At 37.8% G+C, this 16,192-nt stretch overlaps 1 protein-coding gene across 1 annotated transcript in view; it reads right to left on the bottom strand.

Moving 5' to 3' along the window:
- Nucleotides 1-8,642: 8,642 nt before the first annotated feature.
- LOC104992637 (chorionic somatomammotropin hormone 2-like) overlaps nucleotides 8,643-16,192 on the bottom strand; it is a 27,837-nt gene continuing 20,287 nt past the window's right edge. The window contains exon 4 of the mRNA XM_010845582.1: nucleotides 8,643-8,786. Coding sequence (XP_010843884.1) covers nucleotides 8,643-8,786 — 144 coding nt within the window. The remainder of the gene's footprint in view (nucleotides 8,787-16,192) is intronic.

Below are 16,192 nucleotides of genomic sequence, written 5' to 3'. Positions count from 1 at the left end.
TTGTGGACGTGACTGGTGATAGAAGCAAGGTCCGATGCTGTAAAGAGCAATATTGCATAGGACCCTGGAATGTCAGGTCCGTGAATCAAAGCAAATTGGATATGGTCAAACAGGAGACGGCAAGAGTGAATGTTGACATTCTAGGAATCAGCGAACTAAAACGGACTGGAATGGGTGAATTTAACTCAGATGACATCCCATGGAGCTTAGTTTTTGAACCATCTCCAAACATCTCCTCTTTGATACTAGAACTAGACCTTCATGCTTCCATGATGTATTGTAATATTTCAGAAATTATTCCTGGCCCTACCTTTGGCCAACAGAAGCATAGACCCTTGCAAGCGTGATTTTAATATTACTTTTCCTGTCCATTCTTTGTAAGTAAGCAGATTTTAAGACTGAAGTTAGCAAGACTTGAGTTTGGACAACAGAACTGATAAAATAGAGATTTTATCCTAGTGAATGAGATCTGAACATGATTCTTTTTCCAATTTACCAGAAGAGTGGTAATTTAATTAAGGATAAGATATCAGCATTTACTAGGTTTTCTCTGGTCTTAGTTAGTTTAAAGGGGAATGGTATCTAAGAATAAAATGGTTATTTAAAATTAGGTGATGGAAATACACTTTCTAACACCATACACACAAATAAACTCAGGATGGATTAAAGATCTAAACATAAGACCAGAAACTATAAAACTCCTAGAGGAGAACATAGGCAAAACACTCTCCAACATAAATCACAGCAGGATCCTCTATGACCCACCTCCCAGAATATTGGAAATAAAAGCAAAAATAAACAAATGGGACCTAATCAAAATTAAAAGCTTCTGCACAACAAAGGAAACTATAAGCAAGGTGAGTAGATAGCCTTCTGAGTGGGAGAAAATAATAGCAAACGAAGCAACGGACAAATAACTAATCTCAAAAATATACAAGCATCTCTTGCAGCTCAATTCCAGAAAAATAAATGACCCAATCAAAAAATGTGCCAAAGAACTAAACTGACATTTTTCCAAAGAAGACATACAGATGGCTAGCAAACACATGAAAAGATGTTCAATATTACTCATTATCAGAGAAATGCAAATCAAAACCACTCTGAGGTACCATTTCACGCCAGTCAGAATGGCTGCTATCCAAAAGTCTATAAGCAATAAATGCTGGAGAGGGTGTGGAGAAAAGGGAACCCTCTTACACTGTTGGTGGGAATGCAAACTATTACAGCCACTATGGAGAACAGTGTGGAGATTCCTTAAAAAACTGGAAATAGAACTGCCATATGACCCAGCAATCCCACTGGGGGCATACACACCGAGGAAACCAGAATTGAAAGAAACACATGTACCCCAATGTTCATCGCAGCACTGTTTATAATAGCCAGGACATGGAAGCAACCTAGATGTCCATCAGCAGATGAGTGGACAAGAAAGCAGTGGTACATATACACAATGGAGTATTACTCAGCAATTAAAAAGAATACATTTGAATCAGTTCTAATGAGGTGGATGAAACTGGATCCTATTATACAGAGTGAAGTAAGCCAGAAAGAAAAACACCAATACAGTATCCTAATGCATATATATGGAATTTAGAAAGATGGTAACGATAACCCTGTATGTGAGACAGCAAAAGAGACACAGATGTATAGAACAGTCTTTTGGACTCTATGGGAGAGGGTGAGGGTGGGATGATTTGGGCGAATGGCATTGAAACATGTATAATATCATATGTGAAATGAATTGCTGGCCCAGGTTCCATGCATGATGCAGGATGCTTGGGGCTGGTGCACTGGGATGACCTAGAGGGATGGGATGGGGAGGGAGGTGGGAGAGGGGTTCAGGATAGGGAACACATGTACACCTGTGGCAGATTCATGTTGATGTATGGCAAAACTAATACAATATTGTAAAGTAATTAGCCTCCAATTAAAATAAATAAATTTATATTAAAAAAATAAATAAATTGATACAGCCAAAAAAAAACAACAACAACAACAACGATGCAGGAAGGAAATGGTGTCTCTATTAAGTGGTAAATATTAATAAATAGATACATATAAACAACAAAAAAGAAGATGTGGTACATGTATACAGCAGAATACTACTCATTCATTGAAAAGAATGAAATAATGCCATTTGCAGCAACATAGATTGCTGCATATGCTAGGACCATAGATGGACCTAGAGAGTCATGCTGAGTAGACTAAGTCAGACAGAGAAGGAGAAATATCATACAATATTCCTTACAGGTGGTATCTGAAAAGAAATGATACAAATGAACTTAACTTGCAAAGCAGAAGGAGACTCACAGAGTAAAAAACAAACTTATGGCTGCTTGAGGGAAGGGATAGTTAGGTAGTTTGGGATGGTCATGTGCACACTGATACATTTAAAATGGATAACAACAAGGACCTATTGTATAGCATATGGAACTCTGTTCAATTATGTGGCAGCCTGGATAGGAGGGGAATTTGTGGAAGAATGGATACATATATATGTATAGCTGAGTCCCTTCACCATTTACCTGAAACTATCACAATATTGTTAATCAGCTGTACCCCAATACAAAATAATAAGTTCAAGACTGCAAAAAAATAAAATAAAATTGCAAAAAAAAAGGAAAATAAAAGAAGTGGTTCTCAAAAGGAAGACATATAAGTTGGAGAAGGCTTCCCTGGTGGCTCAGACGGTAAAGCGTCTGCCTGCAATGCGGGAGACCCAGGTTCGTTCCCTTGATCAGGAAGATCCACTGGAGAAGGAAATGGCAACCCACTCCAGTATTCTTGCCTGGAAAATCTCATGGATGGAGCCTGGTAGGCTACAGTCCATGGGGTCGCAAAGAGTCGGACACGACTGAGCGACTTCACTTCACTTCACTCATCAGCTAAAGAGCTTGTTGTGACAGGAAAGGAGAATAATACCTTGAATAACATAGACGTATTTGTGTGCATATATTTCTGTGCATGTATACATATGTTTTGCATAAATAAATGCTTAATTCCTTCATGGAACTTTGGTCCTTATAAAATTCGATTTTATAAGAGGCGGTAAATATAGCAGAATACCCTAATTTCTAATGTAATCGATCATTTATTGGTAGATGACTAACTATATGATTTTTTTTTCTGTTAAATTGTTATTCATGTGTTTGCTTTGGTAGCACATATATTAAAAAACTGGAATAATACTGAGAAGATTAGCATGGCCTCTGCCAAGGATGACACACAAATTTGTGAAGCCTTCCATATTTTTCTGTAACTTCAAGAGGTGAGACTGGAAGGATGGTAGGGAGGAGGTTCAAGAGCGAGGGGATATAGGTATCCCTATGGCTGATTCATGTTGATGTTTGGCCGAAAGCAGTACAGTATTGTAAAGCAATTCCCCTTCAGTTAAACATCAATAAATACAATTATAAAACTGTTATTGGGGATCATATAACAGGTTCAGATATCCATTGTATGACTAAAGAGGGTCTGACTGGAAACTGATGGTGTCAATTATCATTGGTTAGTGATTCATTAACTTTATAGTTGAATGCTGCTGCTGCTGCCGCTTCAGTCGTGTCCGACTCTGTGCGACCCCATAGACAGCAGCCAATCAGGCTCCACCGTCCCTGGGATTCTCCAGGCAAGAACACTGGAGCAGGTTGCCATTTCCTTTTCCAATGCATGAAAGTGAAAAGTGAAAGTGAAGTCGCTCAGCCTGTCTGACTCTTAGCGACCCCATGGACTGCAGCCTACTAGGCTCCTCCATCCATGGGATTTTCCAGCCAAGAGTACTGGAGTGGGGCGCCATTGCCTTCTCCGACTCAGTGTCATAGCAAGCTATAATCCTTGTCTGCCTTCGCTTTTAGGTGGTGTAGTGTCCAAACTTTGAAACTGAGGCTGTTTCCAGAAGCGCACAGTCGTGAGTCCTGCCCAGGGTTTTTGTTCCTGATGCTGGAGGCTTCTGTTCGCTGGTCACTAAGGCTGAAATTTTCTCTGCTGAGCATTCTCTGGGTCTATCACGTGCACAAGTCTTTATATTTTGTTTTTTTTAATTTGCTTCTCTTATTCTTTTGACCAGACTACCAAGTCTCTTTATGATTTATTTTTCAGACCCTTTTGTGCTTTGATTTTTCTGATGCTCTTTAGTGTATTTGCTTCCATGTCTACCTCTCTGAGTAGTATTCAGCATCTACATAAACCCTACCCTATTTTCTTACGTCTGAATGTTGTCATTTAGCATCAGCATAGTTTTATGAACTTCATTTTCCTTCTGGTGCAGTTTCTGGTATACAGCTTAAGCTGGTTGGCTCACATCTAGCTTGTTTGTGTTGTCTCCAAAAAATTAGAGAACTCTGCTTTCTTTCTAGGATAAGGCCCCTTGTTTTGATACCATTGCTAATTTTCTGTGATTTCCCTTCCTGCCTCATAAGCTTTGTCTTTCTCAATCTACTTTAACTTGAGTACCATGTGCCTCTATGTTGGTATTACTATTTTAAATCAACATCAACCTAGTATAACATAGAATTAAAGGGAATAAAATTACAATAGTATTAGGAATAATACAGTCCCCCAAATTATAATCCAGTAATGCTCCCAGTTTTAAATGACACATACAGACTGAAAGTGGGAGGATAGAAAAAGATATTCCATGCAAATGCAAATCAAAAGAAAGCCAGATTGGCAATTCTCATATCAGAGAAAATAGACCTTAATTGAAAACTATTATAAGAGTTAAAGAAGGACACTAACAAATGATTAAGGGATTGATGCAAGAAAAGACATAGCAATTTTAAATATCATTTACCCACAATAGAGCACCTCAATACATAAGGTAAACACGAACTGACATAAAAGGGGAAATTGACAGTAACACAATAATAGTAGGCATGTTTTCACTGCACCTATACCAATGGACAGATAATCAAAACAGAAAATTAATAAGGAAACATAAGCCTAAAAGGAAATATTAGAGCCAACAGACCTAATTGATATCTCAGCACATTCCATCCAAATGCAGAAGAATACACTTTCTTTTCAAGTGCACATGGAACATTTTCCTCATCTTGGGTCACAAATCAAACCTCAGTAAATTTAAGGAAATTGAAATTATATTAACCATTTTCTCTGACCACAACACTATGAGACTAGATATCGATTATATGGGGAAAAAAACTGTAAAGAACACAAACACATGGACATTAAGCAAAACATTTCCAAATAATGAACAGGTTACTGAAGAAATAAGGGAAATCAAAACATACCTAGAAACAAGGAACAATGAAAACATGATGATCTAAAACCTAGAGGATGCAACAAAAGCAGTTCTAAGAGGGAGGTTTATAGAAATACAAATCCTACCTCAAGAATCACCTTGAATTGACAATCTAACTTTACATATCTTTAGCTCTTTTAAAATTTCTCTTATCAATGTCTTAAAGGTTTTGCATAAAATCTTTCAACACCTTGCTTAAGTTTATTTCTAAGTGTTTTATCTTTTTTAGATGCAATAGCAAATGGGATTGTTTTCTTTATTCCACTTTCTGATAGCTTGTTGTTGATATATAGGTAGGCAACTGAGTTTCGTATATTGGAATATAGTAAACATAATGTATGCTCCATCTTTAAAGAATAGACATTTTCCCACAAATAAGACATATAGATGATCAAGAGGTATATGACAAGATGCTCAGCGTCACTAATAATCAAAGGAAATGCAGATCAAAAGCACAACAGATATCACCTCTTACCTGTTTGAAAGGCTAGTACCAAAATGTAAGAAATGACAAATGTTATTGAGGCTGAGGAGAAAAAGGAGTGCTTATGCACTGTTGGTAGGGATGTATACTGGTGCAACTCCCACAGAAACATACTGTGGAGGTTCCTCAAGAAGTTTAAGAGAACTGTTATGTGATGCATTATCCCACTTCTGGATATATAGTCAAAGGAAATGAAGTCATTGTCTCAAAGAGAGATCTGTATTCCCATGTTCATTGCAGCATTATTCACAGTAGCCTTGTTATAGAAACAACAATCTTTCAACAGGTGAATGGATTAAGACAATGTGATGTGACATATATAGGTTAATATTATTTAGCCATTAGAAAAAGAAAGAAATCCTCACATTTGTGGCAACGTGGATGTAACTGGAGGGCATTACGTTAAGTGGACTCAGTCATAGAAAGACAAATACCATATGATATCAATCATAAGGAATCTCAAAAAAAGAAAAAAAGATGGAACTCAGAGTAGAAAAATGATTGCTAAAGACTGAAGGATAGGGGAAATAGGGAGAGATTTTTAAAGGTTACACACTTTCATATATAAAAAATTAATAATGTCTGAAGATCTAAATTTTAGCTTCATCATCTAATCATGAGATCTAATCATGAGTTTGAGCAAGCTCTAGGAGTTGATTATGGATAGGGAAGCCTGTGCTGCTGCAGTCCAGGGGGCCACAAAGAGTCGGAAATGAATGAGCAACTGAACTGAACTGAGGATCTGATGTATAGCATGGTTACTGCAACTAATAAGATTGTGTTGTATTTTTAAATTGTCTGAGAGAGTGGATATTATCAAGTGGTATCACTGACTCGATTGACATGAGTTTGAGTAAGCTCTGGGAGTCGGGGATGGACAGGGAAGCCTAGCACGTTGCAGTCCATGGGGTCTCAAAGAGTCAGCCACGCCTGGATGACTGACTCAACTGAAAAGAGTGGAACTTTCCTGTGTTCTCTTCAAAAAGCAGAAGTTAAACATGGGTGGTGATGGCAATGTTACTTAATAGAAAGGGAAACTCGTTTCTAATCCATGCACAAATGGGGTGGACAAGATGATGGAGGGATAGGTGGAAGTGGGGTACACCTCTCTCCACTGATGCATCAAGAACGTCTAAAGACACAGCAGTTCTCACAGAAGACCAGGAATATCTGGATCCATACAGAACTCAGTAGGACAAAGGAAAGAAGGGACAAGGAGGAAGGGGAAAGAAGGAGAGCAAGTGGGACCAGCCTGCACCTGGGGGAGAGGGAGCTGAAGCGCAGGGGAGAGATCCCCACATCCATGGCCATCCACTGGGACGGGGGAGGCATTTGAAGCAGTTGGGGAGTGAGCTAACTAATCTGTGACAGTCTGAACAGAGTGAGAACCACATAGACAAGCCATGCTGCAGCCTTTCATACCTCAGACAGGGTTGTAAGTCCACCGGTGTCCACGGAAGCTGGGAGCTGGAGCCATGGGGATTGCAGAATGATCCCAGGGTGAGGACTCCTGTTGACCAAGGGGAGTCAGCCTGATGGGATGGGGTGGAGGAAATGTGCTGCATGGAATGCTTCTTAAGGAAAGCCATGAGGCCATAAAAGTAGGGTTCAACTGCCTGTGGAGTAGAGCTATCTCTTTCTTCATGCTGGTACCTGTAGGGTGAGCAATAGAGAAAGACTTCAGTGAGGGTGGCCCTTGAGTGCCTGATGCACTAAGCAATGGAGAATTTTGAATGTCTACCCTATTCTCTGTCTAAGTTTTGGGTTTAAGCATCATAATATTTTTATGAACTTAAATTTCTTCTGGTAGAGTTTCTGGTTAACAAATTAAGCTAGTTCCTCACATCTGACTCTTTGTTGGTGTTTCAAGAAACTTTCAGAATCTTCCTTCCTCTCAAGGCCATACTGACCTTTACTTTACTGCCAATGTTGACTTCCCATACTTTAACTTCTTGCCTAATATATTCATTCTTTCTCTACTCACTATAAACTTAACAGTAGGTTTTCCTATTGGTATTAATACTTATGATAAATTATTAACCTGATGCAGTAGAGAATCAAAAGGAATAGAGTTACAGCAATAATAATAAATTACCCCCAAATTATAATCCATTAATGCTCCCATTTAAAACTGATTTTCTATCTATGTATTATTGAGGTCTCTTAACTCATTTTCCTTACTAGGTGGCTCACCTTTGAAATGAAATATAGAAAACAATGAAATGGTAAACTCTGGAAATTACTTTCCTTTTGATATGCCTCATTAGTAAGAATACAAATATTAGGGTTTTTTTTTTTTTTCCCAGTGGGGCTGTTCTTAGTACACATTATAGCTCACTGTGTGGTGATTGCTATTGATTGAAGAATGTACACTGTGAACTGTAATTGTCAAACAAGTGAGTGGAGATGAGGAAAGTAATGCCAGGAATGCACAGGCTTTTGTTGATCTAGAAGGAAAACCTTGCTTGTCTCTCATCTACAGTCTAATCTTCAGATTTATTGAAACTCTTACTTTTATTATGCTCCATTAAATTTTTGGATTATTTGGGGTTTTTTTGCCCTTGAGTTGAATGTCTCATGTATTTTTGGATGTTAAACCCTTATCAAATATATGATTTAGAATGTCTTCTGTCAATCTGTACGTTGCCATTTGATTTTGCTGATGTTCCTTTGTTTGGAGTTTGATGTGGTCCCACTAGTTTGTTTTTGCAGTTGTTGCCTTTCCTTTTGGTGTGAAACCCAAAAAACAGTTGCAAAGACCGATGGCAAGAACATTTCCTCAATGTCTTCCTCTAAGAGTTTAATCACTTAAAGTCTTATGTTCAAATTTTTAATCCATTTTAATTTGATTGTTGTGCATGGTAAAAGACAGGGGTACAGTTCCATTTTTTCATAAGACTATCCAGTTTTCCCAGTGCCATTTTTGACAAGCTTGTCCTTTCCCCACTGGATAGTCTTGGCTCCATTTTCATAAGCTAACCGACAATATACGGATGTGCGTTTCTTTCCGGCTTTGCTGTTCTGCTCTGTTGATCTATGTGTCTGTGTTTGTGCCAGAAGCAAATCATTCTGTTTTGATTACTATAGCTTTCTAATACAATTTGAAATCAACAACCCTAGTATTGAACTTTGTTCTTCTTTTTCAAGAACACTTTTATCTTTGGTGCTTTGTGACTTAATACAGCAGAATAGACCAAGAAGAGATGGACAAAGTACACAGAAGAACTATACAAAAAAATATCTTAATGACCCAGATAATCACAATGGTGTAGTTTCTCACTCAGAGCCAGAAATTCTGGAATGGGAACTCCAGTGGGTCTTAAAAAGCATTGCTGCCAACAAAGCTAGTGGAGGTGATAGAATTCCAACAAAGCTATTTAAAATCCTGAAAGATGGTGCTATTAAAGTGGTCCACTTAATATCTCAGAAAATTTGGAAGAGCCAGCAGTGAACAGAGGATGCGAAAAGGTCAATCCTCATCCCAGTTCCCAAGAAAGACATTGTTAAAGAATGTTCAAGCCACTGAACAGGTGCACTCATCTCCAGGGCTAGTAAGGTTATGATCAAAATCTTCCAGGCTAGGCTTCAGCATTATGTGAACCTAGAACTTCCAGATGTTCAAGCTGGGTTTAGAAAAGGGAGACGAACCAGAGATCAAATTGGCAACATTTGCTGGAACATAGAGAAAGCAAGGGAATTCCAGAAAATCGTCTGCTTCATTGATCTCACCAAATTGTGTGGATCACAACACAGTGGAAAATTCTTAATGAGATGGGAATACCAGACGAACCTTACTTGTCTTCTGAGAAACTTGTATGCAGTTCAAAAAGCAACAGATAGAAGCAGACAAGGAAAAATAAACTGGTTCAAAATTTGTGAAGGAGTCCGTCAAGGCTGAATATTGTCACCCTGCTGATTTAACTTATATGCAGAGCATGTCATGCAAAATGTTGGACTGGATGAGTCCTAAAGGCTGGAATCGAGATTGCTGGGAGAAATATCAACAACCTCAGATATGTGAATGATACCATGTTAATGGCAGAAAGCGAAGAGGAACCAAAGAGCCTCCAATGAGGGTGAAAGAGGAGAGTGAAAAAGCTGGCTGAAAACTCAATATCAAAAAAGCTAAGATCATGGCATCTGGTCCCATCACTTACATGCAAGTAGAAGGGGAAAAGTTGGAAACAGTGACAGATTTCGTCCTCCTGGGATCTAAAGTCACTGTGGATGGTGATTGCGGCCACAAATTTAGAAGAAGATTGCTTCTTGGCAGGAAAGCTCTGACAAACCTAGACAGTGTGTTAAAAGCAAAGACATCACGTTGCTGACAGAGGTCTGTATAGTCAAGGCCATGCTCTTTCCATTAGTCATGTACACATGTAAGAGCTGGACAGACAATAAAGAAGGCAGAGTGCTGATGAACTGATGTTTTTGAACTATGGTGGTGTAGAAGACTCTTGAGAGTCCCTGGGGCACCAAGGAGTTCGAAACCAGTCAATCTTAAAGGAAATCAACCCCATGTACCCTTCGGAAGGACTGATGCTGAAGCTGAAGCTCCAATACATTGGCCACCTAATGTGAATAGCTGACTTATTGGAAAAGACCCTGATGCTGGGAAATATTGAAGGCAGAAGAAAAAGAGGCTGATAGAGGATGAGATGGTTGAATAGCATCACCAATTCAATGGGCATGAACTTGGGCAAATTCTAGAAGATGGTAAGGGACAGGGAAGTCTGGCACTCTGCAGTCTATGGAGTCAGTAAGAGTCAGACATGAACAACAACAACAGTTTTATACAAGTTGTAGAATTTTTTTGTTTGTTTTGTGAAAAGTTTTGAAATTTTGAAAGAGACTGCAGTGATATGTAGATAGCTGTGGGTAGAATGGATGTATTAACAATATTAATTCTTCCAGTCAATAAATATGAAATATGCTCCTTTTGTCTGTTTTAAACATTTCCTTCATGAGTTTCTTGAATGTTTTCATACATATATCTTTCAACACCTTGCTTTAATTTATTTAAGTATTTTGTTTTTTGATGCAATTGTAAATGTGATTATTTGTATTTCTGTAATGTGTTTTGGTGTGTGGATAGGTAACTGAGTTTTATATATTCAAATACAGTATACAAAACGCATGCTATTTTTTCCAGAATAGACAATTTTTCCTCTAAATAAAACAATTTTTAATCTGGGCAGTTTTTTATCTGTATCTTTCAAAACTCTGCAATCCCCTGGGTATATACTAGGAGAAATCTATAATTCCTTAGTCCTTGGCTTCATATCAGCACCACAGAGCATTCAGTATGGATGAGGCTTTGGGTTACCTTAGACAAGTCAGTCTCCTTGTTGAGTGCCATGGTCTAATGCTTATGTTCTCCCAAAATTCATATGTTGAAAATCTAATCCCCAAAGTGACGATTTTAGATGGTGGGACCATTAGAAAATAATTAGGTCATGAGTTCAGAACCCACATGAAGGCAGAGCCCACATGAATGGGATTAGGGCTCTTGTGAAAGAGGCCTGAAATACTTGCTCATCACTTCTATTTAGGGATATGTCCAGGAAGAGGCCCTCACTCACTCAACCATGCTGGCTCCCTGATGTTGGACTTCTAGCCTCCAGAACTGTGATAAGTAACATCGTTTATAAACCACCCAGCCTCTGGCATTTTGTAATAGCAGCCTGCATGCACTAAAACACTGGACATGATTAAGTGGGAAAAAAAAAAAAATGTTGTCAATCTTGTTTTCCCTTCCTAGGTCATAAATGTGGAAAAGGTAGCATAGATATTCAATTCCAGTGTCACGTGATAACATACTCCATAGAATTGTAAATTTCTTTCAAATTGTAGTTCTTTAACATGCTCATCTGGGAAGATATTTTCTTAGATGTAATTAAGATTTAAACTATTAGATTTTGGATTTTATGGGATCAGTTGAGGGTGTTAAGAGCAAAGATAGAGCTTTCCCAAAGTAAAAGCAATTCAGCCTGAAAACTGCACCATTACTGGTACCCCAATCACCAGCCCGTCTGCCTAAGGATGAAGCAACTGGACCCTAAGGCCTGTCACTGGACTGTCATAGAATCCTAACTTAATTGCTCTTTGACTTAGAAAACTTATCTTCACTTCTCTAGGCCTTGGTTTTCTCAACTAAACAAGGAGATTAGAGTAGAAATTTTCTTACATTTCAAAAGAGTATGCATATCTCTGTATAAAACATGATCCCAAACTGACGTTTTATCCTTTTTCGTGAAAAGAAAATTATCGATTGGTCATGAAGCTTCCATGTTTGGATCTCTTCTACTTCACATTATCTGCTCTATCTCACGGTGTATTTCTCTAGCTAGCCTTAAGGAAAATTCCTTGATAGAAATAATTACTTGATTGTTATGAAATATTACTTTTATCTTTGGTTTTTCATTGAAAAGCTGGACTTGTAGTTAAGCACACTAGTGAGAGAAATTGTTTCTAAATGTCAGTATGTCACCTTGAGGAATTTTTCTATGCGTAGTTGTTCAGTCAGGACCAACGCTTTCCCACCAGGCTCTTCAGTCCATGGGGATTCTCTAGGCAAGAATACTAGAGTGGTTTGACGTGCCTTCTTCCAGGAATCTTCCTGACTAGGGATGAAATCCAGGTCTCCTGTACTGCAGGGGGACTCTACTGTGTGAGCCAACAGCTCCCAATAAAATGAGTCTGGACATATACAGAAGATGCGTGATTTGTCTACTTTTGTTTATTGCAACAGGGTTTTTTTTTTCCAGTTAACATATCAGTCCCGTTTCTATTCACCTGAAAGCAATCTAGAATCCAAGTTCTTTCTGAAACAAACAAACAAAAAATAACACAAAAGGAGCTTTTATCTGAAAGAGCAGTTAAGATTCTGTCCTTTTCAACCTTTTTGTCAGTGGTAGATTATCACATTATCTTAGGACATGAAACAGTGAGGGCTAGTGTATGTGGAATAAAAGACCGAACAGGTTTTAGTTCACTGTATGCTGTGAGACTAGCATCAAAAATTCATTGAAATTTTATTCTGCATGAATAAAAGTGTTTCATTGAACAAACACCTAATGAAGGCCTGTTGGATGCAAAGAATGGACAGCAGTGAAGGGCACACATGTGGACTTTATGAATTAGGACTTAAATTTTAACAAAAAAACAGGAATGAGGTGAATTTCAAAGTTAAATGTTGCACCACAACTGGGACACGTGTCCAGAGGGAAAAGCACAGAATGCCCTATGTCCACATAACAAGGAGACCTGAGCTGTGTCAGAGTCAGGAAACGCTGTTTGGAGGAACTGGTTTTTACTGAGATCTGAAAGATGTCGAGGAGGTAATCATGTAAGAGAGAGAGAGTGTTCCAGGGAGAAGAAGGCATTTATAAAGAGTTTTAGCCATATGTGAGAATATAGAGTTAGAAGAACCGACATGCCAGGACTGAGCCTTCAAGGAATTTAATTTACTTGGTAAAACTTAACCCTAACAGGACTATGAATACAAGGTAGAATATGATCAGTTCTGTGAAAGACATAAGAATCAAGCTTTGCAGAGCAAGGAGATATTTCCATTTGCCGGGGTAATTCGGTAAAGATTCACTTAAACCTAGGAAACCTGGTTTCTATTGCTACTTTTGGATCGAGTTTTATAAGTTTAGATAAGTGACATAATCATTCTTGGATTTACTTATATATTCTTAATATGGGAGGATTGCCTAGATAATGTCCAAGGTTTCTTACTTTTCTGAATATCCAATGAATCCCACTGATTATTATCTGGGGAAAAAAAAAAAAAAACCCTTTACATACCAAGTGTAATATCTGAAATAAATTATATAAAAAGCATTGAAATTCTTGCTATTTTTGTTTTTTTTCAGTTTTTTTTATTAAATTCAAATTTATTTATTTTAATTGGAGGCTAATTTTTTTAAATATATTTTCCAGATAAAATGGCAAGATATTTAAAGAATACATGACAATTTAAATAGGTATACATTATTAATGGATTCCCTCATTGATTTAATTAACATATCTATTAATATCACCTCACATATTTACCTTTCAAGATCTTTTTGGTGAGGACTTTTAAGTTTTACTATCTTACGTGTGTGCTAAGTGACTTCAGTCATGTCCAACTCTTTGTGACCCCATGGACTATATAGCCTGCCAGGCTCTTCTGTCCATGGGGATTATCCAGGAAAGAATGTTAAGGTGGATTGCCATGCCCTCCTCCAGGAGATCTTCATCTCTTTATTTTTTATGTAATGTCCTTATATACCTTTGTCTTTGGAAATTTTCTTTGCTCTCAACTCTACTTTATCTAATAATAACATATGCTTTTATCCTTTTATTTTCCAAATATCCATGCGATTATTTAGTTTCTTGGGCTTTCCTGGTGGCTCAGACAGTAAGGAATCCACTTGCCTTGTGAAGACCTGGATTCAACCCCTGGGCTGGGAAGATCCCCTGGAGGAAGACATGCGGATCCATAATCTTGCCTGGGGAATTCTGTGGACAGAGGAACCTGGTGGCCTCTATTCCATAGGTCACATAGAGTCAGGCACAGCTTAGCAACTAAACCACCACCTGATGTTCCTTCACATTTATTCCTTGGGAGGAACAGCCCTACTCAGGCTGCCTTCTGACACTAGGTTGGAGGTCAGGAATGCTGGGCCTGGCTTGTCTTCTCTTAGGTGCTGCTGTGTTGCTCTCCCATTATTCAGGCCCTAAGTGAGTACACTTTATGTTTCAGAAAACTGTAAGTCTGTATTTTTTCATAATTTTCTTTACAAATGCATATATATAGTGATATCCATATGACATTTTATTCATCCTTCTAGGCCATTGCTCCGCTTTTATTATGACTTGAGATTTAAACCCTGAAAAAAAGATATCTATTGTAGAGTTTGGATTATTTGACAGTAGATGAATTGATGGATTAACAAAAGAACTAAAGATGATTACTTAATTGAGTTCACACAATTTTATATATGCATATGAAGAGAGTTATTCACATACAATTGTATTCCTGGCCCCTTGTGGTATTCTGAGAATTTTGATTGAAACTATATGTAAAAGAAATTACTTTATCATGATAGTTAAATAACTGTTATAATTATGTGTGTACATTCCGAATCTATTAGTCCAGTAACCATAAAAATGAGTGTCCTCATCCCCTGGAAGAAAATGTTACTATTTCCATTTCTATTTCTATTTATCTCAGTGTCATTTAGTTTATATTTTGTGTATATTTTATTAATGTCATAATATATTAGAATACCAATGCATATAAAATACTTTTACATAATATAATTATGTCACTGACAGTCTGTTGAAAAATGGAAATACTTTGGAGATTAGTTCTTCAGGAATCAGAAAATTATCAAATGTGCTGCATAAAATGTTACTTAATTTGGGGGAGTTTACCAACAATTTTTTATGAAACCAGTTCAACTGAAGAGAGGCAGAATGTTCAGAACACGCATATTTGCATGAGTTTGCATAGAGACTCAAAGACGGAAACATTTTTGAAGTTGGGTAGTCCATGGGGTTGCTAAGAGTCGGACGCGACTGAGTGACTTCACTTTCACTTTTCACTTCCGTGCATTGGAGAAGGAAATGGCAACCCACTACAGTATTCTTACCTGGAGAATCCCAGGGATGGGGGAGCCTGGTGGGCTGCCTTCTATGGGGTCACACAGAGTCGGACACGACTGAAGCGACTTAGCAGCAGCAGCAGCAGAGGAAGACCAAGAGACCTGACTGGACAGGGGAAAACCTCAATCCTGAATGCAAGAGCAGGTTTGCTCCCCTCAGTGTGGTCTAAGTTGTTTTTCTTTAAATCACCTCCCTTTCTTCACCTTTATTCCCTAAATCCCGTCCTCTGCTTTACTAGTTCTTTTCCAATAGTACAGATCACCTGTTAACATACCATAAAATGTACTTGGATTCATGTTTATTGCAGATTATCTGTCTTCCCCCAGCTAGAATATCAGTTCCATGAGGATAAGTGTCTACCTGCTTTGTGTATTGATGTAAACAAAGCACCTATAAGAGTTTCTGAGTCAAGGAGGAATTAAGTCAATAATAAATTGGTTAAATGACCGATAGCAGAGTACTGGGCAGGCGTATAGGTTTCAAAATTTTGTGACTTTAATTAGCTATTGTAAATAAGCTGTTCTACAGTTAATGTTACAAGGTTAAGACATGTTTCTGTATCTATTATCAGCATAAACATAAACTACATTTAAAGAGAAGGTTTTAAACCAAACATGATAGCCAAAATGCACATTTGAAAAAAAAATTAGACTAGTTTATTTGTTTTCTTTATCCAAAATATAATTATATTCCTTTTCAAAACCTTTTCCTTACATAGGTGTGTGTACCTATATGTTTATATATATAAATACAATTCCATCTAGTCAAAGCTATGGTTTTCCCCTGTC

The sequence above is a fragment of the Bison bison genome, unplaced genomic scaffold (genome assembly GCF_000754665.1).
Source record: "Bison bison bison isolate TAMUID 2011002044 unplaced genomic scaffold, Bison_UMD1.0 scf7180017864220, whole genome shotgun sequence".
NCBI lineage: Eukaryota > Metazoa > Chordata > Mammalia > Artiodactyla > Bovidae > Bison > Bison bison.
The sequence above is the reverse complement of the archived record's forward strand: the minus strand, read 5'-3'. Positions and strand labels throughout refer to the sequence as shown.